We start from the raw sequence: 27,998 nt of genomic DNA, 5'->3' as shown, positions 1-27,998 counted from the left end.
GTAGACTTGACGAGTGTCGGTGTGAACGTAGTTGTTAAATTCTCTTTGGTTTTAAATTTGCACCGAAATTGATTTCACAAAATTAAAATGAACCTATTTTAATTTATTTCTAATTCTAAATAATCGATTGGCATTCACTGGCTTTCACCTAAATTACAGGTAGGAATATATTTTTTCCAGTTATTAAGGTATATCTAAAATATTTTATTATTTTCGGATAAAGTGCCGACCGATTATAAAATTTTTCTTTACCCGAATAAATAGTAAAAACCTCTTTAAATAATATATTTAACAATATCAGTGGTATTTATCCATTCGTTATTTCAGAATAAAAGTGATTATAAGTGTAATATATAAATCAATTTAAGGGCATAGGTATTATAAAACGCGTCCAACTTTTGTAATTATATATAATAATTTTAATATATTTTAATAAGGGTCGTTTGGTTGGATCAAAAAAACTAGTGCTTTAAACATGAGCAAGCAGCCAGAAAAACCAGCTACACCACAATTCAAGTGAGTCCCTATTTAATTAAGTATGTATTATAGTTATTTTTCTGTTAATTATAAATCTTAAAATACTGATGGTTTATCTTAAACTGCAAATATTTGCCAAACAAAGATTGCATTTACATAACACTGTAATATTTCACATACTAGGTACTATCCTATATATACATATTTTAATTGGTTCTATTGAAAACTTGACTGTTACTAATTATGATTCAAGGCCTTTGATGTTTGGTATATTTTATGTTTTGTTTAGTAAAGATCGGTATGCATCATCATGGCTATGTTTCTATTTCATATTATCTAATATATAAAATTCTCATGTCGCGGTGTTTGTAGTTAAACTCCTTCGAAACGGCTTGACCGATTCTCATGAAGTGCATATTGGGTAGGTCTGAGAATCGGACAACATCTATTTTTCATCCCCCTAAATGTTTAGGGTGGTCCAAACCAATTTCTTTTAAATGTTTTTGGATTTTTTTTTTAAATTTGTTTTATTATCATTCAGCATTAAAACATACACACAACTTCAAATTTTCACCCATCTACGATCAACAGTTACTTTTGTATCGTGATTTTAATATCGGCAATACAACGTTTGCGGTGTCAGCTAGTCTATTCTATACTATAAAAGTATAAGTTGAGTTGTAAAATCCTGAGATAATTTCCTTGATTATCAAGATGCAATTGTTGTTAATATTAAAACAAACATTAGTTCTTTACTATGTACATAATTTAATTAATATATTACAGTGTATTTCCTGTATTCATGTGCAAATAATATGCTTTTACTCTGTACTTAACAGAGTGTAATTATATTAATCAATGCCCTTGTTCGTAGGTAGTTGTTGCATTTGTATAGAAAAAGAAGCCTTATTATGTATGAAGTTAGATCAATTTTTATATATTAACATTTAACACATTACTTTTTAAGTTTGTAAAATTTACTGTTTGGGTACCTAATATTATGTAGTCTATAAATTTCAATTAGTTTTTTTTTTATGGAAAATAATTGTAATAATATTATAATTATAGTATTTTAGCTATACTGCACCTTATATTAAGCTACTAGCTGACCCGACAGACGTTGTTCTGTTCATAATAAAAAAAACTCTTGCGGATGGAATTTTCGAAAATCCGTTCTTAGCTGACCTCTATTCGGTGAAAAGAATATTCCTACCAAATTTCAAGAACTTAGCTCTAAAGGTTCCAGAGATATTGTGATGAGTGACTATATATGTGGAAATCTCTTATATATATATAGATAATATTTTTTCCTAGTAGATGACGAAATAGTTATTTTGAATTTGAATAAATCTCTTAATTTACTATGTGTATCTGGGAGATCTAGTTTAAACTCTTAGCCAGCTAATATTACAAATTTAGTTGTGTTTATTTTGGTGCTACTTGTTTCATTGATATATATATTGAAAGTTACAATCTAAGCTAAAGAAAACAGTTGCAAGAATAAATATAACAATTTAATATTTACTTCAAAATGTTTTAATTGTTTTTTTTTTGAGCTTTACTACTAATTATACTACCCCCGGATGAGTATTCTATCTAAGGTACTTCCCAGTGTTGACTCTCTCTATTTGTCTGAGGCCTGCATTCAGTTGTTCAGGTGTGAATATTCCACCAAACATGTAAAAGAGAGAGAGCATGCCTTGTGCATCTTTATCACAATGAGTCCCTTTTTTGCTTTGTCCAAGTAGTCCAAATGTGATTCTAAATTGTGGCACTAATCCCCCTACTACAAAGAGGAGAAACTGAATGAATTAAACTAGTTAAAAATAAGAAAAAAAAATTATTTCTTTTCATGATACATTGCCCATGTGTCCAATATTTTTTTAATTGTGTGAGGCAAATTAACAATATGATTCCTTTTCAGCCTGCTACCAAAAATTATAAATGGAGGAATCGCTGGAATTATTGGAGTATCTGTCGTCTTTCCGTTAGATTTAGTAAAAACTAGATTACAAAATCAAACTATAGGGCCAAATGGCGAGCGACAGTATAAAAATATGTAAGTACAGTTTTATGTTAGTACTTTTACTTATAATTAAGGAACTACATATAAAATAAGTATGGCATTGGCCATGTTTCAAAGTATATTTATACAAGTATACATAATAGGAACAGTTTGATATCTATATCATTAGAGCAGTATAGTTTTTTTGGATCGGCAAATAAGCCTGCAGTATACTGAATGGTAAATGATCACACTTGCAACAACAAGGAATTACATGAGTTTGTCGGTTGGTCAGTTGCTGCCAGGATATAAAGGACGCGATTTGCACACCCACATGTGATGCTGCAATTCCTAGTTATTTTTTGGAATTCCAGGACAAATTACGTACGGGTGACCTGTTAGTCCCTTAATATCTTACAATACTACAGGAATCATATTTGCTGCTGGCGTATCAGAGCCGATATACGCGCATTAGTTGAAAGTTCTATAGACCTTCATGTCACCCTCAATGTCAACAGCTATTTAGAACACAGTTCCGGTAATAGATGCAGTTGAAAACATGATGACGCGTATCTCTCTCATAAGGGAAGCTGTTTGGTGAATACTGGATCCCGATTAGTGACATTCTTTTGAGAAGGCGGAAACTAATATATTATTAGTCTTAACCCCAAATTTCCTGAAGTATAAGTATCTTCCCAACGAACGGATTAAAATATTTTGTTTTACGCCGATTCAAAGTTTATCTTCTTACTTAGTCACTCGAACGGTTAGCTCAGTTGGCAGAGCACTCACACGGAACGCGAGAGGTCGTGGGTTCGAGTCCCGCATCGTTGTTTAACTACTTACGTTTTGGAGCTAGCTGTTTTGCCATTTTCGAACATGCTTTAATAGAATAATAATATTTATTATTTAATTTTGCTTCTTAGTATTAATACGACGATAATTTCTCAGTAGCGAATAATCGATTGCACATGTTTAGGACGTGCGTTAAGGTATCGGACTAAAAATCGCTACTCCTGACGATTCTGGTAAGGAAAATGGGATTATTAGGCAAACTATTTAAATTATTGCAATATCATCGATCCTTGATAAGTATGCAAATCAATCTGACGTTTTCAAGGGGTTGAATATCACGTAAAAATTCCGTTACATACAAACAAACATATGTAGGTATCTAGGTAATAAAAGTGGGACATTGAAAGATCTTGTAATGATGGTAGAAAATTAAGAACTCCATCTTTGTGATACCTTGACATCTTAACAATCTTATATCTATCTTTCTTTTCCCGTCTCAGCATTTGTCTTGAGGCTGTTTTCTTAAGGCGATGTTTTCCCAAAACTAGGCAAAAAGCGCTCGAACGTATATATCTATAGCGTTAGATATACGTTCGACGCGGGCATGGCTGAGACACGACCCGAGCGATGCTAAAATTCTCTAGAAAAAAACATATTCTCAAAGTGAACGGTGACCAAAATAAGGTTGAGAAACTATGATCTAAACACTTTCAATTTAAATTATTAACGCTATTAAAAATATTGTTTTTACTCAATACACGAATATTATCAAACGAAGTGGTAACTGGTACCAATCTTATTCTTAATATTATAATTTTTTGTGATTATTTTTACTATATTATGTCTTAACATTTTATTAATTATTGTATACTAGCTGACCCGACAGACGTTGTTCTGTCAATAAACAGTTCGAGAGGTAAATGCGTGGGTGGGATCGTGACACGACAAAATATATATGTAAACCTTCCTTGAGCTTCATCGAATCTATTACAAAAGATTTCATTGAGATCGGTCGAATAGTTTAGGAGTTATTAGGGAACATACAAACATACATTCTCTTTTATATATATATAGATTGTAGGGTCTTTTAGGTTGGCCAACTTGAATGTAGCAATAATTATTGATTTATGTTAGTTTTCTAATAATAATTATAAACCGAAACCACTGGAATATTTGCATGTCTGTCAAGACGAAACATGTGTAACAACGTTACCTGTAAATTTTTCTAGCAAATAAAGAACTTTCACTTTGACTGGACATTGCCAATAAAAAAATCGTCGACTACAACGTGCGTTTTTTCAGGTTGGATTGCTTTAAGAAGACTTATGCAGCTGAGGGCTACTTCGGCATGTACCGAGGGTCTGCCGTGAACATTATCCTCATCACACCAGAGAAAGCCATCAAATTGGCGGCCAATGACATGTTCCGTTTTTATCTCACCCTGCCTGATGGGTAATTATTTATGATGTTTTACATTTAAAAACATAATATATCACGTTGAGTTATGCTTTTGAAGTTCTTACTTCTTATTAATTTTGAAGATATTCCACCTTCGCACGACACGCCACAAGTTAGGATATCATCCCCACCATCTGGATGTGTGGCGGTTCTCCACAGTGCGGTTTTCAAGGAGCTTTCTTCCTTGTACGACAATCGACATTTCGACGATACGACATGGGTACCTTCAAAAAAGCGCATTCACTTTCCTTAAAGGCCGGCTTAAAAAAAAACCTAACTATTGGCGCGCTAGGCAAATATTATCAGTGATTTTTTACGAGGCACGCACCATAGACACCACGATGTTAGTTGGTCAACAGCTAGACGATTTATATTTATATCAGTCACCTACCTCATGCCTCTTGTTACTCATATTATGTCTACTGGACCACAACCAATGGACGAGAATTAAATAAATTTTAATATGGAGAAGTTGTAAATTAGAAAAAAAAAAACATAATCTTTAATTGTATAAAAATAATTTAATGACATTTAAATAAAAATAATATTTTGATTGGTTGTAATTAATACCTTCTTTATTACAATATTGTTCTTTGTACAAACGCAAAATTACACGAGGAAAGGATTTTTGTTTTGCTACGCCTAAAGAAGCACCCAAAACATTTGCGTGCGTACACACACACTTTTTTTTAATGTTATTAGCACGGAGAAGTAGTCTTAATTAATACGTATAGATGTTCATAATACTTTTGGCAGAAGTCCTATAGACATGTATGTTATGACACAGTTATTTAATATTTGGCTTCATGCCATTGTCAACCACAGAATTGCTGGATTTTAATAATTAAGTTTTGCGGTTAACTTATGGTTGTGAAACATGAAAACCCTTTGCAAAAAATGCTACTGTAATACTTACAATAATGAGAGTCACAAAGAACAGGTATAGTAAAAAGACGGTCAGAATTTTTACTGGATACAATAACAATTATTATTGCATAATAAACTTTTGTGTACTGAGAGAGGAGAACAAACAAGCGTACGTGTAAAATGATTTCTACGATGCTACAAAACCAGAGTCACAGGAGCGGTGCCGGCCTTTTAGAAAAGAGCACGCGCTTTTTTGAAAGTAGGTACTCTTGTCGTATCATCAAGGAAACAACACGCTTTCCATAGTTTTGTTGTATGTGAATATGTAATACGAGGACGCTCCGAGAGATTTGCAAACATCCCGGGAGTGTTCTGATTTTACGTTTATTCGCCGGTGCAAAATCTAAGCACCTCGTCAAAAACGGCGAGCACCTTTCAAATTAAGGCGACACTAAATGCCAGCGACCTTGAGCGATATGAGTTCACGGTTACCGGCCCGCCATCTATGTAACAAAGCCAATATTTTCAAAATTCTTGCGTGGAAAACAGTTTATATGCTTACAATCCTTGTTATTCACTACTAATCTGAATAAATAAACCTACACAAAAAAGTACAAGCTATAAGAATAACTTATCTGAGAGAAGTACCAAAAAAATGCGTCACGCCATGCCAAAAAACTTGTTTAACTTCAAAGAAAAGTGGTAGTTCAAAAAGGCTCGGCAGTATTAACTATAACCAACAGCAAGCATTAGCAACCTACAAATAAGACTTAAGGATATGTGTAACAGGATTAAATAGTGTTCCTAGCTCTAAATGCTATACTTTCACCACAAAACTTGTCTAAAAACATCATGTTTGCGTGTTTTCTGCTTACTCTTCGCCTGGAATACGAAAGTTCTGGGCGTTGTCAAAAGGTGCCCTCTCGTTGTAACTCCAGCAAGCCGTCTCTGCCGCCGTTGCTTATGTGGAATGACGCCCTGGCCTATGTGGAATGACGCCCTGGCCAACGCGGAAAAGGAGAAAGCCGATCTCTGATGATATACCAGTGGGAGGCTCCTTTGCACAGGATGCCGTCTAGATTATGGGTACCACAATGGTGACTTTTCCGCCGCGAAGCAGTAATGTGTAAACATTATTGTGTTTCGGTCTGGGCAAATGAGACTAAGAAAATAAGTCTCAAGGTGACGAGCGCAATTGTAGTGCCGCTCAGAATTTTTGGGATATGCAAAAATCCTGAGCTGCAGTTTATTGTAATGGGAAGCCGGAAGGGCGTATCAATTACTATAAGCTGAACGTCCTGCTCGTCTCGTCCCTTATTGTCATAAAAAAAACTCGAAGTGATCTTTGACGCCGCGGCGTCGTTTGCAACAAAATAAATCTGTAGCCTCTTAGAAACAGCTCTCTTAATCAATACTCGTTCCCGCTATCGAATGTTATCTATAAGATTCGGTCGGCGATTTCCTTCAATTCAATAATGTGTCGTAGATATGAGAATAGTTACTTATTATTATATATTGTATTCTACTTATAATGTTATTACCTGGCAAATTAAGCAAAGTTATATTATTTTTAGAGTTAAACTGTTTCTTGGACATTGCAACATTATTTTTCCAAAATTAAAACGTAGCCTATGTTACACCTTATTACATCAGCTACCTGCCAAAAGTCCCGTCAAAATCGGTCCAGCCATTTTAGAGATTAGCCGGAACAAACAAACAGACATACAGACAGACGAAAATTGTAAAAAAAAATATTTTTGTGTATGTACCGTATATATGTTGATATACATGTGGTAAAAAACGATGATTTCAATATTACAAACAGACACTCCAATTTTATTTAAGTATATGTATGTATATATATATATATATATGTTTAGATGAATTCCCTTAGTATTAATAACTTTTTAATTATTTCCTCAAAATAACGCCTTATTCAATGAATATTTTGTTACTCTTCAAAATTGTTTCATCAGGATTGTATTTATGTATGTAATGCGTTTAAAATTATTGATTTAATGCTTTTACAATTTTACCTTAGATAATTTATACGTCTAGATAGACTGTGACAGCTGTCAACATGTCGAACAAAATAGTGGCGAACTGTTAATCTCTATTTTTAGCAACGCATGCACACTCAGACAAAGTGTCTAACCAATCGGGAGTGTAAGACGTAGCTAATAAACCTGACCTGTGACATGCGATAGTTTTTTTTATATACATAAGATTTTATAAACATATGAATATATTCATTCGGTATATATGAATCTAGGCTTATTATTATCTATCTAAGCTCATTGTCGCTCAGAGGGCATTGGAGAGGGCTATGCTCGGAGTTTCCCTGCGAGATCGAATAAGAAATGAGGAGAACCAAAGTCACCGACATAGCCTAATTGATTGTGATTGCGGTCGGAGTCTTGCTGAAAAAGGGCTAGGTAGGTAAACAGTTATAAAAACAACAGATGATATGTGAAAGCTACCATTTTCATATCAGTTTACCATTTATCATAGGTATACTATAAATTCAAATTGCAATATTTTTATTGAAAATCATTTATTGAACGTCAAAAATTAACCACCCATTCAGAATAGACTGCTTCAGAACTGAGAAGAACGGGCGCGAGAAACTCAGCGGGCTTTCCATATGGGGGCCCCATTGCAATTTGAAATCGAGATTAATGCCAAGAAATATAGCAGATTCCACCGGTTTTACGACCACTCCGTTTAATAAAGTATTCGCATCTACATTTTTGACATATTGCGCGGTAAATTTAGTAAATTTAGTTTTATGACACTTCAACAACACGGACGAGTAATAAAATAAGGACTCCGTGTCACCTACGTAACAGTGAAGCATCAAAACAAGCCAGTTAACGTTTAAAATTTAAATACATAGCCCCACGCAAACACTTACACTAATATAAGCCGATCAGCCGCCATTATGAGATCTGCCATCATCTGTGACGGGCAGTGACATCCAGTGTGGCCGGTAAATAAACAGGGACTTTACCTGACAAATTGGTTAATCCATGTAATGTGGTGTGGTTGTGTTCTAAGTTTTTTTTTCTTTTTTTTATAGAATAGGAGGACAAACGAGCGTACGGGTCACCTGTTGTTAAGTGATCACCGCCGCCCACAATCTCTTGCTGGTGTTCCAGAGGAATAACAGGAGCGTTGCCGGCCTTTAAGGAAGGTGTACGCGCTTTTTTTGAAGGTACCCATGTCGTATCGTCCCGGAAACACCGCACAAGGAAGCTCATTCCACAGCGTTGTAGTACGCGGAAGAAAGCTCCTTGAAAACCGCACTGTGGAGGACCGCCACACATCCAGATGGTGAGGATGATGGCCTAACTTGTGGTGTGTCGTGCGAAGGTGGAATTCGGCGGCAGGAATCAGGTTAAACAGCTCTTCGGAACACTCCCCGTGATAAATGCGGTAGAAGACACACACTGAAGCGACGTCTCTACGCAACGCCAAGTGATCCAGCCGTTCACAGAGCACTGGGTCCCCGACAATTCGAGCTGCTCTAAGTAGATAAATCATTAGCTGTTTCAAGATGGTGTTTTATGATAACAGGTATGTCTTAACCAATATTCTACTACTGCAATACGAGTTCATCTTTGATCTGGTGCATCCCAGTATCAGTTAATCATTAAATCGCGTGCAACGCAGAGCTACCCGAATTGTCGGGGATTCAGTACTCTGTCAATATTTCCATCACTTGTGTATTTACCTAGCAACCAAATCACTATAAAGCAAATAGGTACTTATTTGATACCAGTCAGTGGCAAACAAACGAATTTAAGAATGAATTTTGTGTGGGTACTCTTAAAAATAAGAAATGTTAGTACGTCATTTTTATATCAGTTAGAACAAAGATACTGCAAACAAGACTTGGACACAGAAATTAAACCCTGCGATATTTATTTTTAATTTAGAAAACAACTGACTATTAGAAAGGTGCTTTTCTTAATATCACGGCGCGGAGTCCTCCTTTTTTTAGTCGTCCGTGTTCAACAATATTTTATGTTTTTTAGGTCGTTGCCCGTGTTCCGTCAGATGGTAGCGGGCGGTAGTGCGGGAGCCTGCCAGATCGTCATCACCACACCGATGGAACTGCTCAAAATTCAGATGCAGGATGCTGGGAGAGTAGCCGCACAAGCTAAAGCTGGTAATTTGTCAAAACCTCCCATAAGATAATCCTTTATACCGGCTATAAGTGTCGGAGCAGTTAGTGAAATGATATTTTGAAAATTTTTACTAAAAAAAACCCTCAAGGTTTTATACGTATTACTCCCACCATAGTACGATGGCAGCCATTCAAATTAAAATATTTTTATTAAAAATAGGATGTAACATCGATTATTGAAAGTCAAAAACTACCACCTATTCCAAAACGAATGCCTCAGACCTGAGAACAATGGACGCAACAAACTCAGTCGGCTTTTTTTTCATCGAAAAAATATGTTTACAAAGTAATATTGTACAATTAAACTTATTATTTAATTAAGAAAGTCATTTATATTATAGTAACCTTTACCACACAAACGTTTTTTAACTTTTTTTTTTTGATCCACTTAATACTTTTGTTTTGAACATTTTCTGGGATGTTGTTGTAAAAGCATATACATCATACAAAAGACTAACTCGACTTAGTCGAGTAGTAGGCGATATAAGTTTATGTCTGTTCCTGGTGTTAACATTATGGTTATGACAGTTTCTAGCAAATTCACTTATGCGCCTGTGAACATACATTACATTTTGTTTTTTGAAGCAGAATAATAATGCAGACATAACTACCTCCATCCCCGAAACATATAAAAGATTGAATCAGTGTAAACTGGTCGTTCCAGAGGGTCGTACGATCGAGCGGGTGACAGCTCTTCAGCTAACGCGCCGCCTCATCAGAGAGAGGGGTATCCTGGGGCTGTACAAGGGCATCACCGCGACTGCAGCACGGGACATCTCCTTTAGTATCATCTACTTCCCGCTCTTCGCGACGCTCAACGACCTTGGACCAAAACAGCCGGGAGCCAGTGCGCCACCATTCTGGTAATCAATATATAATCAACTAGCAAACCCGACAGACGCTGTTTTGTCAATACAAAAAAACTTGTTGTAAGTATTCGTGAATAATACAGGTAAAAGCCGTTGGAAATGTGTTATCAAAGTTAATGAGTCAAAAATGAAACAAATTCGTATTTCTGAATTACTTTATAATCTTTTTTTATATATATATATATATATATATATATATATATATATATATATATATATATATATATTTATTGTGTGCGTGTGTATGTCACTGAACTCCTCCTAGACGGCTGGACCGTTTTTGATGATATTTCTGTGTTCCAGTGAATTTGAGATTGGTGTGTCTTCAGGTGGATTCGAGAATGGTTTAGATTCACACTTAAACTACCTCCTAAACGGCTGGACCGATTTTGATGATATTTCTGTGTGTTCCAGTGAATTTGACATTGGTTTAGATTGTCAATTCCGTCCATATAATATAATTCTCCTGCTCATGCGTATGTTAGTGAATTCCTCCTAACGGCTGGACCGATTTTTCAAATTTAAGACGTGTGTACAGGACAACGTCTGTCGGGTAGTATTATATAGTAATAAAATCACTAGTATTGAATATCGTATTTGTGTAAACAGGTTTAATATTACTGCATTATAATTTCAAATTAACAGCTTTAACATTACTGCTTTATAAGTGCCAATTTTTTTTTAAGTATAAAAAGGGATATAGTAGGTACACTATCATTAAGAGATAGACATATGCCAGGACTTTTTATACGCTTTATATTAGCTTCACCTGTATATTTGTGACCGACTTCTTTGGGCGTGATTTTGACCAACTTTAAACGGCTAGATTTTGTTCAAACTTTGTAGATTTATCGAGGACCGATGACATTACACTAATTCGATAAAATTATTCAATTTTTCAATTTGCAAAATATGATTTTTGTTAATTTATATAATTTTTATCTATAGTCGATAAGGCAGGAATTGATGTTAAAGTACTTAATAGTTTTAAAAATACGCTTTTATAGAAAATTTTACTAAAAAATGAAAAATAAATAATAGTTAAAAAAACTAAAAAGCACGCTTTATAGAAAATTCAACTAAAAAATAGAGAGTTAATAGGTTGAGATATCCGGAATCCATATTGAGTCCTTGCTTTTCAAGCATTTTCGATGCTAGCGACATCTATCTCCCTTCCGGTTTGTGCGTGCAGTGCCACCTAGTGTTTCTTTTACGGACCAAAGTTGTTAAGTTGGAATGACGCACAAAATCTTTTCCTCATAATAAGACTCAATGTACCAGGTAGACATTACCTGGATTCCGGATATCTCAGAAAAAATAATAGGTAAGTTTTATTGTTTGTTAATACTCTCTATTATTTGTTTCGTCTTCGATATCCGGAATCCATATTGAGTGACATGTTTATTATCTCCTGGTACTCTTTACGATGATGCTATAATGTGTTGATTACATAAATAAAATTAAATGAGAATTAATTAAAGTCGATATATTAATTATTGGTATACAATAATTAAAGATCAAAATATCATCTATTTGACAGCATTAAAATAATTAGATAAGGAAAGGGACTCCTGATTATTAACATTAGGAATGATGTTTCTGATAGTACTTCCGAAATGTGTGTTCTGATTTCCAATTTCCCGTGGACAGAATCTGATCTATGCTAAAATTTTCGAACCAGGTGGGGCGTTAATTCCGGCATCTTTAAGTGCTGATTTTACCCAGCCCCCTATTATTGTCCTCGTAGCAGGTCGTGGACTACCCCTGGTTGTAATAAATAAATGACTGTAGTTGCCTTTCTCACGGCGTTCCTGTGATACCTGTATCAGACGTCTAATCCAGTACACACAGCAGATCTTTTGGTTGGTATTCTTAAGCATTTTCCACCCGGACTGTCTGTGATCAGCCTTATCAGTTTTCGAGCCGAATACTGGCCAAAGCAAGACTGAATCACCTTCATCTATAAAGTTTCATGAGCCTATATGCAGCAAGGTGAGATCATGGACTCTTCTGCCGGACGACAATAATAACAAGATTGCAGTTCGTTTAGAAACTTCAAACATATTATTTTCATTAGGATTGATTTTAGATAAATGACTTATAAGAATTTTAGGATCCCAAATAGGGGGTTTTAAAGATTTTACTCGTGATACCGAAATTGCTTTTAGTATATGCTTAATAAAGAAATTTGAAGATAAATCAACGTTATTGGTGATATTGGTAAAAGTTGAAAGCACGGATTTATGAACAAGTATAGTTCTATAGGCCAGTCCTTCTACATTGTGGAGGTAAGCTAAGTATCTCTCTGTAGGAGAAGGAAATTTAAATTTGTTGAACCCTTAGCACACCATTCTTTCCATTTTCTCCATGCTGGCGCATAAGTGTTAAGAGTGGATTTTCGCCAACTGGATAGCAATAAGGCTTTATCTTCTTCTGACCAATCCTCGATTACCTCTGACCACCCAAAATCAGCCACGCTTCCAACTGGATTTCTTGTATTCGAGGTGGATGCATCCACGTCCTTGTGTCTACCAGTACTCTGTGAAGATTTGCAATGCGAAACGGGGCTTGTATTGCTCTGCGCTGGATGTCGGCTGTCGGCTATCCAGAAGGATCTCGTCCATTGTGGGGCTATCAATATGTAAAGACCCTGAGCCTCGTTTAAGTGCTGCAATACCAGAGGAATCAAGTTTGGCGGGGGGAACAACCATGCTAGCCGAAAGTTCCATTGTTGACAAAACGCATTGTGAAATAGGGCTTGACTGTCTTGAGTGTCTCTCGTTACGTAACAATCCACTACATGTGCCGTATTTGATGCAAACAGGTCCACGACTGGAGTTCCCCACATCTGAAATATAATTTGAGTGGCTTCGTTTGTCAGATGCCATTCGGGTAAGAGGCCCCTTTGGCGTGACAAGGCATCTACTTCGACATTGTACCGCCCCGGGAAGTACTGAGCTGTTATGCATTTGTCCAACTCGTCTAGGAGAACCAGTAACTTCTTTGTCAATTTGAGTAATTTCTTTGACTTGGTCCCACCTTCCTTGTTGATATAAGCTACCACTGTGCTGTTGTCGGTTTGGATCAGAATGTGACATTGGGGCAATTGATACTTCTTTTCCGATATTGCTGCAAAAACTGCATATAGCTCTTTAACATTTACATGCTAGCGTTTCTGTGTCTCTGTCCACTGACCTTTAATCATGGATTGTCCAACCTGAGCACCCCATCCCATATCGGAGGCGTCCGTTGTTAGGAGATGGGAGAACGGGGGACTGTGAATCGGTGTCGTACCGGAGGCTGCGTTGTACCACCATTTCATTTCTGTCACGGCAGGTTCTGGCAACTGAAACGGTTGGTAAGGGTGTAGTTTTGGAAGCTGTCGACTGTAATATTGTAACGTTCGACAATGAAGCCTTCCTCTCCGAATCACAAATGTGGCAAAGTTGAGTCTCCCCAGTAGGGACTGGGCCTGTTTGAGGGACCAACTGCCTTTCGACATCAGTTTCTGAAGTGCTTTGCGGAGCGTAGCGCACTTCGGCTCTGACAAGGATCTCGTGTTTTGTTCGGTGTCCCATAGAATTCCTAAAAACTCTAATTGACGAGTCGGAGCCAGAACAGATTTGTCGAAATTTATCGTCCATCCCAGTGTCTGCATGAAGTGTACTGCAAAAGCTATGTGATCGTAAAGTATCCGGCGATTTTGATTTACGATCATAAAATCGTCGAGATATATTACGCACCTTATGTTGTGTGACCTCAGATGTTCTGCGATCCAGTTTGTCACTGTGGCAAAAGTCCTTGGTGCTGCGGAAAGGCCGAAGGGTAAGCAGGTCATCTGGAGCAGTTTCCCTTTGTAGCTCAGTCTCAGGAATCTGCGATGTTCTCTGGCAATCGGCACGTGAAAATAAGCCTGGCTCAAATCTTATTTTGCCATCCAATCTCGATTCTGTAAAAACTGTGGCACTCGGAAATGGCTGAACAGATGGAATTCCTTCGTTTTTACAAATTCGTTTAACTTTCTGAGATTGAATATCGGTCGAACCGATCCATCCGACTTCGGGACAAGAAAAAAGGTTGAAAGGTAACTGGGAGAAGTTTCGGCTTCCTCTAGAATTTGAGACTTGAGCATCACTTCTATTTGTTGGGTCATTGGAACACTCTTTGGTTTTGAAACATTCCAGTACTAGATGACTTGGGGTTATTAGGGGTGGTTTCAACATAAAAGGGATGCGCATACTTTTTAAGATTTGACAGACATGCGGTGGTGCTCCAATTTTTTTCCAGATATGATAATATTGCTTTAGACACCCACCCCGAAATGCTCGCGAGTCATGCACGGCGGTTGAAATGTCTAGTCGGGGAGTCAGAACGGTGCTTTCTTGGTTTTCCAATCTGTCGTCCCCTCGATGATGCGGATCTGTTATCTGAGAATGATTTTGATTTAATAATTTTTCGTCTTTTAGAGCTGTTACGAAACGGCTTTTCATTCAGTTGCTTGCTTGTGGAAGGCTTAGGAATATTATCATTCCTCTGAGGTTGCCTAATTGAACTGTTGCTTTATCCCTGTGTTGTACACATTGCTGATCTGGCGGCAGACAATTTCTCGGCCCCCCCAATTTTTTGAATCAAGATATTTATTTGTGCGTTTTTAAACAAATACTCTGCGGATGGTGGGATTTTCCTCAGAGCTTCAGAATGATACTCATCAGTAATTTGTTTAAGAAGCAGTTCGCGACGGTTCTGAATGGTATCAGCTCGCCTACCGCAAGCAAGTTGTATTAAATCATCCGTAATTTTCATGTAAGTAGAATCTTTATTAAAAGATTGATTAATTTTTTGAAACAGTGAAGTAGGTGTTAGATTTGTTTCCTTATTTCCAGACCAATCAATTATTTCTTGTAATATTTTACCCAACTCATCTTTTTGTGTCAAAAGAGCATTCGTCATAGCAGAGAAAGAACGTTCTAAAAGATATTGGCGATATTCTTCAGTGGATTGAGAACCAAAACGTTTTAACTCGTCATTAATTTCTAGTTCTACAAATCCAGGTGTCGTAACGTATTTCTTTTGTACTTCAGCAAACCGTACCGAATTCCATTCCTTACAATTAAATCTTTGCAATTCTTTTAACTTAGTGAGGTACTTTTCATTTGATTTAGGGTAGATCGGATCTTTAACTATAGTAGATGACTCAGCTAAAACCAGTTGATTTTTATCCTGATCGTTATTTGGGGGCACTAATGAGAAACTCGAACACGATTGAGAACCCGATGTCTGCATTGAGGGTACATCAGAATTTAATGACGTAATCGGAACATTATTTAAACACGACGTTGCAACCTCTAAACAAGATTGGTTTTTTGTATTTGAGGTATTCGCAGAATTAAACTGATTATTAATCATATCTGATTGAGATTGGGTAATGATATTTGTTAAGAAAGCAACTTGTTGTGATAATAATTCAAATTGGGAATCACTTACTTGGCGCACTCGTTTCGACTTACGAATGTGTGATTTTCCCTGCTGCTTGAACTCGATGACGAATTGTTGCTACTTCTTTCTTCATATCTTCTTTTATTTGAAGCACTTATATTTTCACTAATTGAATTAGGCTCCATTTAGAAGGGAGACAAAGTAAAGCTTAAATAACTTTTATTAATTTAATTTGCTTTACTAAATTAGCTAGATCGATGTGAACGCAACGAAAAACGACGCTATAATGAGGAAAAGATTTTGTGCGTCATTCCAACTTAACAACTTTAGTCCGTAAAAGAAACACTAGGTGGCACTGCACGCACAAACCGGAAGGGAGATAGATGTCGCTAGCATCGAAAACGCTTGAAAAGCAAGGCTTTGACTCAATATGGATTCCGGATATCGAAGACGAAACAAATAATAGAAAATAAATTTAAATTGAAAATAGTGTAAAAAAAATATATTTTATTGCAAAAAAAAGCGTGGGATGCTTTTTAAGATATTATTAAAATAATAATTCTTCTACACCCCTGGCTTTTTTTACAATAAAATATATTTTTTACACTATTTTCAATTTAAATTTGTTTTCTATTTTTTACTTGAATTTTATATAAAGCGTGCTTTTTAGTTTTATTTAACTATTATTTATTTTTTTGTAGACCTATTTATGATACACAATTCCACCATATATTATTTTGTTGTATCAAAGGGCTTAATAAACAGCGTTTTCGTTGAACGCTCCCAGGCAGCTTTTTTTCCGACATCTACAACGGTGCAGTCGTTTTTGAGTTTATATATATACGTCGTGAACAGACGCGACGGAGGACTTTGTTCTATAACATAGGTTCTCAACGTAGGCGATATCGCCCTCTTGTGGGCGTTTGAGACTTTCGGGGGGGGCAGTAGAAGACCCAGAGAAAATTAGGGGGCATTGAGATGGCGTAGATGGGGCGTGGGTAGATTAAAAAATATAGTCTAAAAAGGAAGGAATACACGAAAATAATCTAGAAAAAACATATTCTCAAAGTGGGCGGTGAGCAAAATAAGGTTGAGAAACTATGTTCCATAAAATGCAGTGATTTCACACGGCCGCGGCGTGACCAACATTTCGCGCGGTATTAACTGTTATGCCACAAAGTTACCTTGCTCCGCTGCATTTAAAAACTGAATATTTTTAACTGACAACTTTCGTATTTAAAATATTTTTTAAACGGTATGTATATACGTTACCAGTGGGAGCTCCTTTGCACAGGATGCCGGCTAGATTATGGGTACCACAACCTGCCGTGAAGCAGTAATGTGTAAACATTACCGTGTTTCGGTCTGAAGGGCGCCGTAGCTAGTGAATTTACTGGGCAAATGAGACTTAACATCTTATGTCTCAAGGTCGACGCGCAGTTATAGTGCCGCTCAGAGTTTTTGGGTTTTTCAAGAATCCTGAGCGGCACTGCATTGTACTGGGTGGGGCGTATCAATTACCATCAGCCGATCGTCCTGCTCGTCTCGTCTCTAATTTTCATAAAAAAAAAGTATATCAGGAGTATTAAAGTAATGAATATTATCCAGGTGGTCGTTCGGGTCCGGTTGCGGCGCAGGATCTACCGCGGCGCTGCTCGTAAACCCCTTCGATGTTGTCAAAACCCGCATGCAGACACTTACCAAAGGCTCCGGGGAACGACAATACACATCCATTCTAGATTGTATCACGTAAGTTTTGTTTAAGTTCATTAACCGACTTCAAAAAGGAGGAGGTTATCAATTCGATCGGTATTTTTTTTATGTATGTACACCGATTACTCTGAGATATATTATCCGATTTAGGTAATTCTTAGATCAAAACAACCCACGCGGACAGACACGCGTGGCCAGACAACCTAAATAATTACATTAAATAAGCTGTTTATAATATTAAGTTTTATTTTGTTTAGGGCTTGGCACTGACTTAAAACCTATCAATAGGTAACACATATAAATAATAGTAGTTTTATTAATATTAAAAGGTAAAGGTTTGCATAAGAGGTGTATTAAATTAAATTTTTAGTTATTTGATACTTTTAAGTTTTGGAAGTCTTTTTTTTAACGTAGTTTTTTTTTATTGAATACATTTGAGTTTCTTGTACCAAAAAAACAGACCAAGTGCGAGGCAGAGGCAAACTCTAGGGTAGAACTAGAACTGCGGTCGCTTTGTAATTATAAATGGTACCTAATGTGTTGATTTCTTTACGATGCAATAGATAAATATGACTTAACGTACTTAACGAGCAAGTTTTAATTATAAAATACCTACTGATGATACGAAATGCCTCCTCTCTTCATTATTTTCCGTGAAATATGGCCTTTTTTGGATTTCATTGGATGAATGTCAGCGCAGGAAGGATCGTCTCGCAGATCTTTGGGGGAGACCTTCGTCCAGTGGACGTCTTCGGACTGTTATGATGTTGATGATGGCATTTTTACTAGATGTCTAATAAGTGGTGCACGCTGGAACATACGTTTCTCGCCTAGTGATAGTGCGTTTAGAAAAATATGCCATAATATATGGCAGACTTATGGCTAGCTCCACTTAGCCTTTCTAACTTGACTTCTGTGCCTATAATAATATTCAGTAAAAACCCTATTTGTATCACCTGTTCGCCAATATTTTATCTGGTGCGTATTTATCACGGGAATTCACGGGATTTCCTAAATTGTACCGCACTTTCCCTACCAGCTAACATACCATGCTCACCATTTTGCTGTTTTCAAACCACGTTCTTGCTTCAAACAGGTGTCAACAATTGCATAACGATACGACGTGGGTATCTTTAATAAATTAAATAATAAATTTTGTTTTGGCGGTTTGTAAATGAATAATAAATAATCGCGCCCGTGACTAATCTGGTTTGCAGTGGATTATGGGCGACCCTTTGCTTCTTATTACGTAAAGGAAGATGAAATTAACCAGTCAGATAGTGTAGTCAGATTTTATATGTATAGAAACATTGCTGGATCACTAAGTTGTCTAACTATCTATCTGTCCGTTCGTCTATATGTTTGTAAAGATATTTCTTCTCAGAAATCAAGTAGAATTTTGATAAAATCTGTCCAGTTCTCTGAAGCTCTTTCTTATCAACCTTACAATCCAACTTAAACAAATGATTCGTGGTCTGTTTTAAGGCGCCTGGTATCGTGAAATAGTCATCTTTGAGGGTCTAATGCTCTGCAATGAGTTAGCTGGGTGATTTAGAAAATATATGTAGGGCCTGATATGTAGGTAGTCTCCAATCCGAACGTGTAAAAATTTTGTAAATCGTAAAATACCAATTAAAAATTATTGAAATGAAGCTGTCCTCAACTTTAAAATTGCTACTGCTTCTAAACAACTGGTGATATTTTTAACGCTCTAATAAGAGAGCATAGCTATTTTGTTTCTCTAAAAAGCTAACGATTTCTTTGACATTAGGGAATTTGTACTATATTCACTACAAATGGCCGTAAGGGTGCGGGCGACAGGAGGCAGTGTGCTGCTGACTTTCACACAAATTATATTTGTTTTTGATTGATGGACGCTCGTCAATCGAGATAGCTAGCTCCGCCCAAACGCTGAAGGTCGTTGGCGTGATCCTGAGCGTTAAGCCTTTCTCAGACAAAAATTCCCATTCTAAGTCCTGATATATATGGAATCCAATACTGCTCAAAATTCGATACTTGCTAGGCTTTTTATCATCCGTAGAAAAAAAGAAATCTAGATACCTACAATAAATAGAAATATCCGGACGACTGAGCCTTGCTCGGATTTTTAAGAATGTACAAAACTTGAACAAAATAAAAACTAAGAGGACATCTGGATTCGAACCGGGGTCCGGATTGGCGGTTTTGTCTTGTACATAGGTTGTACTAAAAGTATCGGGAATGGAATATTTCCACTGTTCCTGTCATATTAAAATCTTTTTAAAGAAAACTTCTTGGTTTTAAAAATCGAATACCATTTATTTATTTAAAAAAATATTCTCGGTCTTGTCACGAGGTCTTGTCAATCTTGGTTAGTCGTTGAGAAAATGGAATTAACTCGAGAAAATTCTAGAGCAATGATTTGTTATGACTTTCGAAGTGGTTTAACACAAAAACAGTGTGTTGACCGGATGATTTCTGCATTTGGTGATGAAGCCCCATCCAAAACCACAATATCTCGCTGGTGTGCTGAATTTCAACGTTGACGTGTCAAGCTCAGTGATGATCCCCGTCAAGGTCGTCCAAAAACTGCAGTCACCAAAGAAAACGTTGATGCTGTGCGTAAGCTGATTGAGGAAGATCAACATGTGACATACCGCGAAATTCAGGCAACTTTAGACATTGGCATGAGTCAAATACAAATAATCTTGCATGAACAATTAGGTGTAAAAAGTTGTTTTCCCGATGGATACCGCATTTGCTCTGTGATGAGCAAAAAGCGGCTCGAGTTACTTGGTGCGTCAGAACTCTCGAAAGATTTCACGCAGGATCCTCAAATGCTGTATACAACATCGTATCAGGTGACGAATCCTGGATATACACGTACGAAACTGAAATAAAAAACCAGTCACGAGTTTGGGTGTTCGAAAATGAGTTTTACCTCATTTTCGAACAAAAATTTTTTAGCCAACAAAAATTGTTCGTTCACGGAGTGTTGCAAAAATAATGGTGGCCACGTTTGTCTCCAAAACCGGCCATGTTGCGACTATTCCTCTTGAGGGACAAAGAACGATTAATGCAGAATGCCACAGGTCGTTTCTGAACTCCGTAAAGAGAACTGCAACCGCCGCATCATCCTCCATCACGACAATGCGAGTTCTCACACCGCGCACAGAACAAAAGAGTTTTTAGAGCAAGAAAACATAGAATTATTAGACCATACGCCGTACAGCCCCGACCTAAGCCCTAATGATTTCTATACTTTCCCTAAAATAAAGAATAAATTGCGTGGTCAGAGATTTTCATCACCTGAAGAAGCTGTGGGCGCCTACAAAAAGGCCATTTTGGAGACCCCAACTTCCGAATGGAATGATTGGTTCCATAGTATGGAAAAATGTGTCAAATTTCGCGGAGAATACTTCCTTGATTCCCGAAATTTTCAGTGCCGCCCTCGTATAGTGACGAAATTTACCTTAGTATTCTTTTTTTTTTTTTGTGGAATAGGAGGACAAACGAGCGTACGGGTCACCTGTTGTTAAGTGATCACCGCCGCCCATACTCTCTTGCAACACCAGAGGAATCACAGGAGCGTTGCCGGCCTTTAAGGAAGGTGTACGCGTTTTTTTTGAAGGTACCCATGTCGTATCGTCCCGGAAACACCGCACAAGGAAGTTCATTCCACAGCTTTGTAGTACCTGGAAGAAAGCTCCTTGTAAACCGCACTGTGGAGGACCGCCACACATCCAGATGGTGAGGATGATATCCTAACTTGTGGCGTGTCGTGCGAAGGTGGAATTCGGCGGCAGGAATTAGGTAAAACAGCTCTTCGGAACACTCCCCGTGATAAATGCGGTAGAAGACACAGAGTACTGGGTCCCCGACAATTCGCGCTGCTCTGCGTTGCACGCGGTCAAATGGATCGAGCTGATACTGGGGTGCGCCAGACCAGAGATGACAGCAATACTCCATGTGTGGCCGGACCTGCGCTTTGTACAGCGCTAGAATGTGGGCCGGCTTGAAGTATTGCCGTGCTCTATTAATGACGCCCAGTTTCTTTGAAGCCAATTTGGCTTTGCCCTCCAGATGGCCACGGAATTGGCAATCGCTCGAGATTTCGAGACCCAGTATTCCGATACTAGGCGAGGCTTTTAGGGAAGTGTTGTCGAAGAGCGGTGATGCGACAAATGGGGTTTTTTTAGTGGTAAACGCGCAAACTTGAGTCTTCTGGGGGTTAAATTGGACAAGGTTCAATTTACCCCATTCCGCGACCTTCTCAAGAGAGGACTCGATAGAAGACACAAGTTTCTCCCGGCACTGGTCGACGATTTCCCGAGAGAGACGTGCATGGCCCGTGTATACGGCATCACCAGTGCTGTCATCTGCATAGCAATAAATGTTGGAGGTGTCCAACATATCATTGATATGCAGAAGAAACAGCGTAGGAGATAGCACACAGCCTTGGGGCACTCCAGCATTCACGGGCTTCGGGTTCGAGCAATGTCCGTCGACAACGACCTGTATGCTGCGCCCAGTGAGGAAGCTGGAGGTCCACTTGCACAAGCTCTCGGGTAGCCCAAATGATGGAAGATTAGAGAGGAGCGCCTTATGCCATACACGATCAAAGGCCTTCGCTATATCCAGGCTAACTGCCAGTCCTTCCCCCTTGCTTTCCGCAATAGCCGCAGCCCATCTATGTGTTAGGTATACCAGAAGATCACCTGCCGACCGACCATGGCGAAACCCGTATTGTCGGTCGTTAATCAACTGGTGACCCTCTAGGTATACCAAGAGCTGACGGCTAATTATGCTCTCCATGATTTTGGAGAGCAGGGAGGTAATACCAATAGGCCTGTAGTTTGCCGGATCCGAACTGTCTCCTTTTTTTTTGGATCGGATGGACAAGGGCTGACTTCCATGAGTCAGGGACTACGCCTTTGGAATAAGAGTGCCGGAATAAACGCGTTAGCACCGGCGTCAACTCAGGGGCACACGTTCTAAGCACGATTGGAGAAATGCCATCCGGCCCGCTCGACTTCCTGACGTCCAACGAAAACAGAGCTCGCCTAACAGTTTTCTGTCTGAACTGTACTTCAGGCATAGAGCTCTGACACCGCGGGATGGTCGGCGGTGTTTTTCCGTTGTCGTCAAGAGTCGAGTTGGAGGCGAAAAGAGCGCACAGGAGATCGGCTTTCTCTTTTGCCGTATGGGCCAGGGTCTCATTCCTCATGTGCAACGGCGGGATGGACGGCTGGCTGAAGTTACCAAGAGCAGCTTTCGACAACGACCAGAACTTGCGTGTTCCGGTCGGGTAACTGGAAAGCTGCTCGCCAATTTTGACGACGTGTTTTGACTTTGCACGGGCGATTTGCCGCTTAAAAAATCTGGAAGCACGGTTGTATTTCCTCTTTAGAACTATGCAGTTCGGATCCTTTGTGCCCAGCGCCGCAACCCAAGTTCGATACGCCTGTTTTTTGCGGTCAGATGCTGCTTTAACTGACGCATCGAACCAGGGCTGTGATCTGCCACCGATCGGTACTACAGAGCTTGGTATAAAAATATCCATGCCCTGTAGTATCACATCGGCTACTGCAACGGCGCAGGCACTAGGATCATCCGAAGGGAAACAAACCCTGCTCCAAGGGTAGGATGCAAAAAAGTAACGCATCCTATCCCAATCTGCTGACTTGTAGTGCCAAACGCGGCGGGTCGCTGGTGGTCTGCGACGTGGGCGTCGTATAGGCACTACACTCCTGACCAGGCAATGGTCGGACGTTCCGAGAGGGGCGTCGACAATGACCTGGTAACCATCGGGATGTGTAGTCATTCAGCAGAAGATCTAATAAGGACGGCATGTGGCTATCCACATCCGGGAGCCGCGTTGGCGACTCAACCAATTGGGACAGATCGTACGCCAATGCAAAATTATGCACAGATCGCCCTGCGTAGTCTGTGGTACGTGATCCAAGCCATTCGGCATTGTGCCCGTTGAAATCACCCAAGACTACGATTTCAGCGGAGGGGATCTGTGCAAGCACGTCGTCAATTGCCGCTTGAACGCAGCCCATGAGATGATCGGTTTCTGCGTTACCACTATGGGACCTGTAGACACACGCGTAGATGCGGACGCGGTCCTCTAAATCTACGCGGAGCCAGAGAGTGGACAGGTCCCTACCCTCAAAATTGCCGAGACGGCGACAGCAGATATCCTCCCTAACGCTATCGCTAGGTCGAGATATCTGCGTCTCCGTAAGGAAACACAAGGCCGGCTTCGCCGTCTCAAGGTGGTGGTGGACGGCGTTTAAGTTGGAGTGAATTCCCCTGATATTGCAAAAGTCCACGTTGAGTGTGGAGCGGGGTGCCGTGGTGTTACTGCCTCGTTTGTCCTTGGTCATGCGCGGTACTGTGCCCTCCCCAGAATACGAAGGGCAGCCCGAGCTAGAGTGCTCGGGGAGGGATTCTCCGACTCTGGTAGAGCCGGTACCCTCCTGGGGTACTATCTCTTTAGGGACCGCTTTCATAATTTTTGTTGGGGATGGGGGGGGGGGGAATGGCCTCCGGTCCTCGACACTAACCTATGCGAAACATAGCGGCACTAGGCCGCTACTTCACGCCGGTATTCTGTGCGAGTGTGGTAATTAACCCGGACGAGTCTGGCCCGATTGTGCTGACGTCAAAAGACAGCTGCGTGACTCTCCCACTTCATTAATCCATTCTAATGTTATTGTAGCTGTTTCTCATTAAAACGCGAATGATCGTTGTTGGAGCCCTTTCCGAGATTCAGATATATATATACCTACAAGATTTGCTCGTTTAAAGATATAAAATAACAAGAAATCAGCTGATAAGTTTCGAATAAAGTTTTTATGTTGTGGTAATTATATCATCAACAATAGCAACATTAACAGGCACTCAAGCGTTAAGCGTGACGCAAACAATTTCGTTCATAAAAAGTGTAATAGTGAAAGGTATTTTTGAAGTTTATATCAAATTCGACAATATCGTCACCGACTCCGATAGCCGTGATCGTCTAGTGGTTAGGACCCTACGTTGTGGCCGTAGTAACCCAGGTTCGAATCCTGGTCACGGCAGCGAACAGCTGTCGCGGTGGAGTCGTTTTTTTTTACGTTTTTTTAGAAGACGATTTAGTGAGGCATCTTGGATTCCGAGGCTGTGTGGAAATTAAATAAAATTGTACCAGATTTACTAAAATGGCAAATAAATAAAAAATATTTTAAATTTAATTTATGTTTTTTTTTTATGGAATAGGAGGACAAACGAGCGTACGGGTCACCTGGTGTTAAGTGATCACCGCTGCCCACAATCTCTTGCAACACCAGAGGAATCACAGGAGCGTTGCCGGCCTTTAAGAAAGGTGTACGTGCTTTTTTTGAAGGTACCCATGTCGTATCGTCCCGGAAACACCGCACAAGGAAGTTCATTCCACAGTTTTGTAGTACGTGGAAGAAAGCTCCTTGTAAACCGCACTGTAGAGGACCGCCACACATCCAGATGGTGAGGATGATATCCTAACTTGTGGCGTGTCGTGCGAAGGTGGAATTCAGCGGCAGGAATTAGGTTAAACAGCTCTTCGGAACACTCCCCGTGATAAATGCGGTAGAATACACACAATGAAGCGACGTCTCTACGCAACGCCAAGTGATCCAGCCGTTCACAGAGCACTGGGTCCCCGACAATTCGAGCTGCTCTGCTATGTTATTCTATACATGGAAGTCGGAGTTTCCAATATTGGCTGGCACCTGTAAAACATATCTTATTTTTCCATAATATGGATATGTAAAAAATATAATAATGATTCAAAAGCGTCAACCAGTCATGCTTAAAAAATAATCAATCGTTTTACGTCTAATATATAAAATTCTCGTGTCACGGTGTGCGGGACCGAACTCCTCCGAAACGGCTTGACCGATTCTCATGAAATTTTGAGTGCATATTGGGTAGTTCTGAGAATCGGACAACATCTATTTTTCATCCTCCTAAATGTTAAGGGTGGTCACACACGAATCTTATTTTTTTATTTTTTTGACATTTTTTTTTTAATTTTTTTGATTATGAGTCTGCATTAAAAAAACATACAACTTAAAATTTTCACCCATCTACGATCAACAGTTACTTTTGTATCGCGATTTTAATATCGGCAATACAACGTTTGCTGGGTCAGCTAGTATTAATATAAGGATTGTCTTCCAGGAAAACTTTAACACACGAAGGGCCCACGGCCTTCTTCAAGGGAGGCGCCTGCCGTATGATCGTCATCGCACCTCTCTTTGGTATCGCTCAGACAATTTACTATTTAGGCTTAGCGGAGAATTATCTTGGTATCAAATAAATTAATAAGATGTAATCCGCTTATTCAGTGATCGCTTCAGATAGTGTATTTATCATTTAGCAATAATTTATTTAGTTCAGCCATATTTTATTGTGAAATCTAGTCGGTGTTCATAAAACATTATTATATTATGTTCACAATGTTTCAGTTCCAATATTTGTAAATTTTTCATTGATTCTTCATCAGTTGCTGAATTTTAAATTTTAATTTGATTCACTTATTATTTATTATTTTATGTCATTATAATATAATGTAGATTATTGGAATTATTTCAAATATTGTTATTTATGTTGTGTAATTCTTCATTTGGTAGTTGAAGTTTGACATATTTAAGTATAATAACTTGATTTTATTAAAATTTTATATTTCCGGTTTTTATATTTTGACCATTTCATAAAACTTGTGTGTACATTATTGTTATTATAATTTGGACGTATTATGTAATATTTTATTTTTGTATTAATATTTGCTAAAGAGTTTTGTATTTATTTATATTAAAACTATTTCGTATTTGTTAGGTCGCAAAATTAATGTTTTATCAAATTAGCTTATTACTCATTATGTGATATTTGCAGTTTATGCCGCATGTGACAGTTGATATGTTTGCCAGGTCTGTGGGCGGTATTATGACAGTTTCGTTGACAGATTGTAATTGTCAAGTTTGTCATCTGTCAAGTTGATCGTCTTTGAATAGATAGATACCTTCACAGTATGACAATAAATTACTACCACAGAATGCAATGTTGAATATTTGTATAATTATTGCAAGATAATAAACCCTTAATTTGTTAATTTGAATAAAAATATTATGTACTCATCACATAATTCTGTAACTTCCAGCAAGTAATATCTAAGGAGTTATAACTTGTTTATGAAAAACAAAAAATAAGAATAATAATATTTAAAAGATCGTGTCATTCCTCTTGATAACGTACAAATTTTGTTATTCTACTTATATAATAATACAATATGTAACCAAATGTTAATTATGGTGTTGACAATAAATGAATTTAATCTTAGTATTAATTAGTTTGAGGGGGCAGAGCCCCTGTTATGAAATAAATTGTGACTTAAATAAATACCAATATATTCCAATTTCTTAGTCATACACAAATTGCTTTTTAAAATATTGTTCTACACAACACAAGACCCATGAAAAAAATTACTTAATTTCATTTATATTGGCACTAGAATCTCAATGCTATGTGTATGACTGATAAATCTATTTTCATGTCAATTGGATAAGTTGAAAAATGTATTAAATGTTAAATAATTTTCCTCTCCATATTAAATACAAATACTGTTCCTGTTTTACATCTAGATCAAAAAAGTGAACCTTTACCAGACATACATCAGTACGAAACAGATTAAATTAATTAAACAATGAATATTGATATAACTGTAAATAATATATTTTAAATTAAACTTACACGACAGATAGAGAAGCAGTTGATTCCAAATCTTTTTTTAATTCAACTTGCAGAGGACAGTTTTGAAAATGTAATGTACTTTGGTAACGTAATTACTACAAGTTATCTATCTTTTGTCGTATTAAAATAATGTATTTCATTAAATATAGGTATAATTTATCAAACCTGAAATAGTCAATTAAGTATCTCCATGTTAATTAGGCCTGTCCATATTATTACTACGCCAACCTATTTATTGCGAGTGTGTGTGTTACTTTATTGCTGTTGTTGAAAATTTGAGATTGATGTAGATTTAGGTGTTCAATAAAGTGGTTACAAACAAATATTTTTTATTTATTCAAAGTCAAAGTTCTTTATTTGCTAGAAAGTTTCACAAGTAGGTTAAGGTTGTTACAAATTTAAGAGCAGGCACATGTTTTGTCTTGACAGACAT

At 38.0% G+C, this 27,998-nt stretch overlaps 1 protein-coding gene and 1 non-coding gene across 3 annotated transcripts; both read left to right on the top strand.

Annotated features, from left to right (window-relative positions):
• The first annotated feature begins 1 nt into the window (after position 1).
• On the top strand, positions 2 to 27,888 carry LOC126970530 (mitochondrial glutamate carrier 1-like). Of its 2 annotated transcripts, none has more exons than XM_050816494.1 (8): positions 2 to 159; positions 438 to 516; positions 2,402 to 2,536; positions 4,580 to 4,729; positions 9,640 to 9,773; positions 10,456 to 10,654; positions 17,705 to 17,845; positions 25,997 to 27,888. In XM_050816494.1, the coding sequence occupies exons 2-8, from the start codon at positions 476 to 478 to the stop codon at positions 26,133 to 26,135; spliced, it is 939 nt and encodes a 312-aa protein (XP_050672451.1). In that variant the 5' UTR covers positions 2 to 159; positions 438 to 475; the 3' UTR covers positions 26,136 to 27,888. The 2 variants fall into 2 exon arrangements, with proteins under 2 accessions (XP_050672451.1, XP_050672452.1); XM_050816495.1 differs by having other exon boundaries at positions 28 to 188.
• On the top strand, positions 24,805 to 24,876 carry Trnah-gug (transfer RNA histidin (anticodon GUG)). The gene has a single exon. It is a non-coding gene; the product is annotated as a tRNA-His (tRNA).
• Positions 27,889 to 27,998: the final 110 nt, after the last annotated feature.

This window comes from Leptidea sinapis, chromosome 21, assembly GCF_905404315.1.
Source record: "Leptidea sinapis chromosome 21, ilLepSina1.1, whole genome shotgun sequence".
NCBI classification, from domain to species: domain Eukaryota; kingdom Metazoa; phylum Arthropoda; class Insecta; order Lepidoptera; family Pieridae; genus Leptidea; species Leptidea sinapis.
The sequence above is the reverse complement of the archived record's forward strand: the minus strand, read 5'-3'. Positions and strand labels throughout refer to the sequence as shown.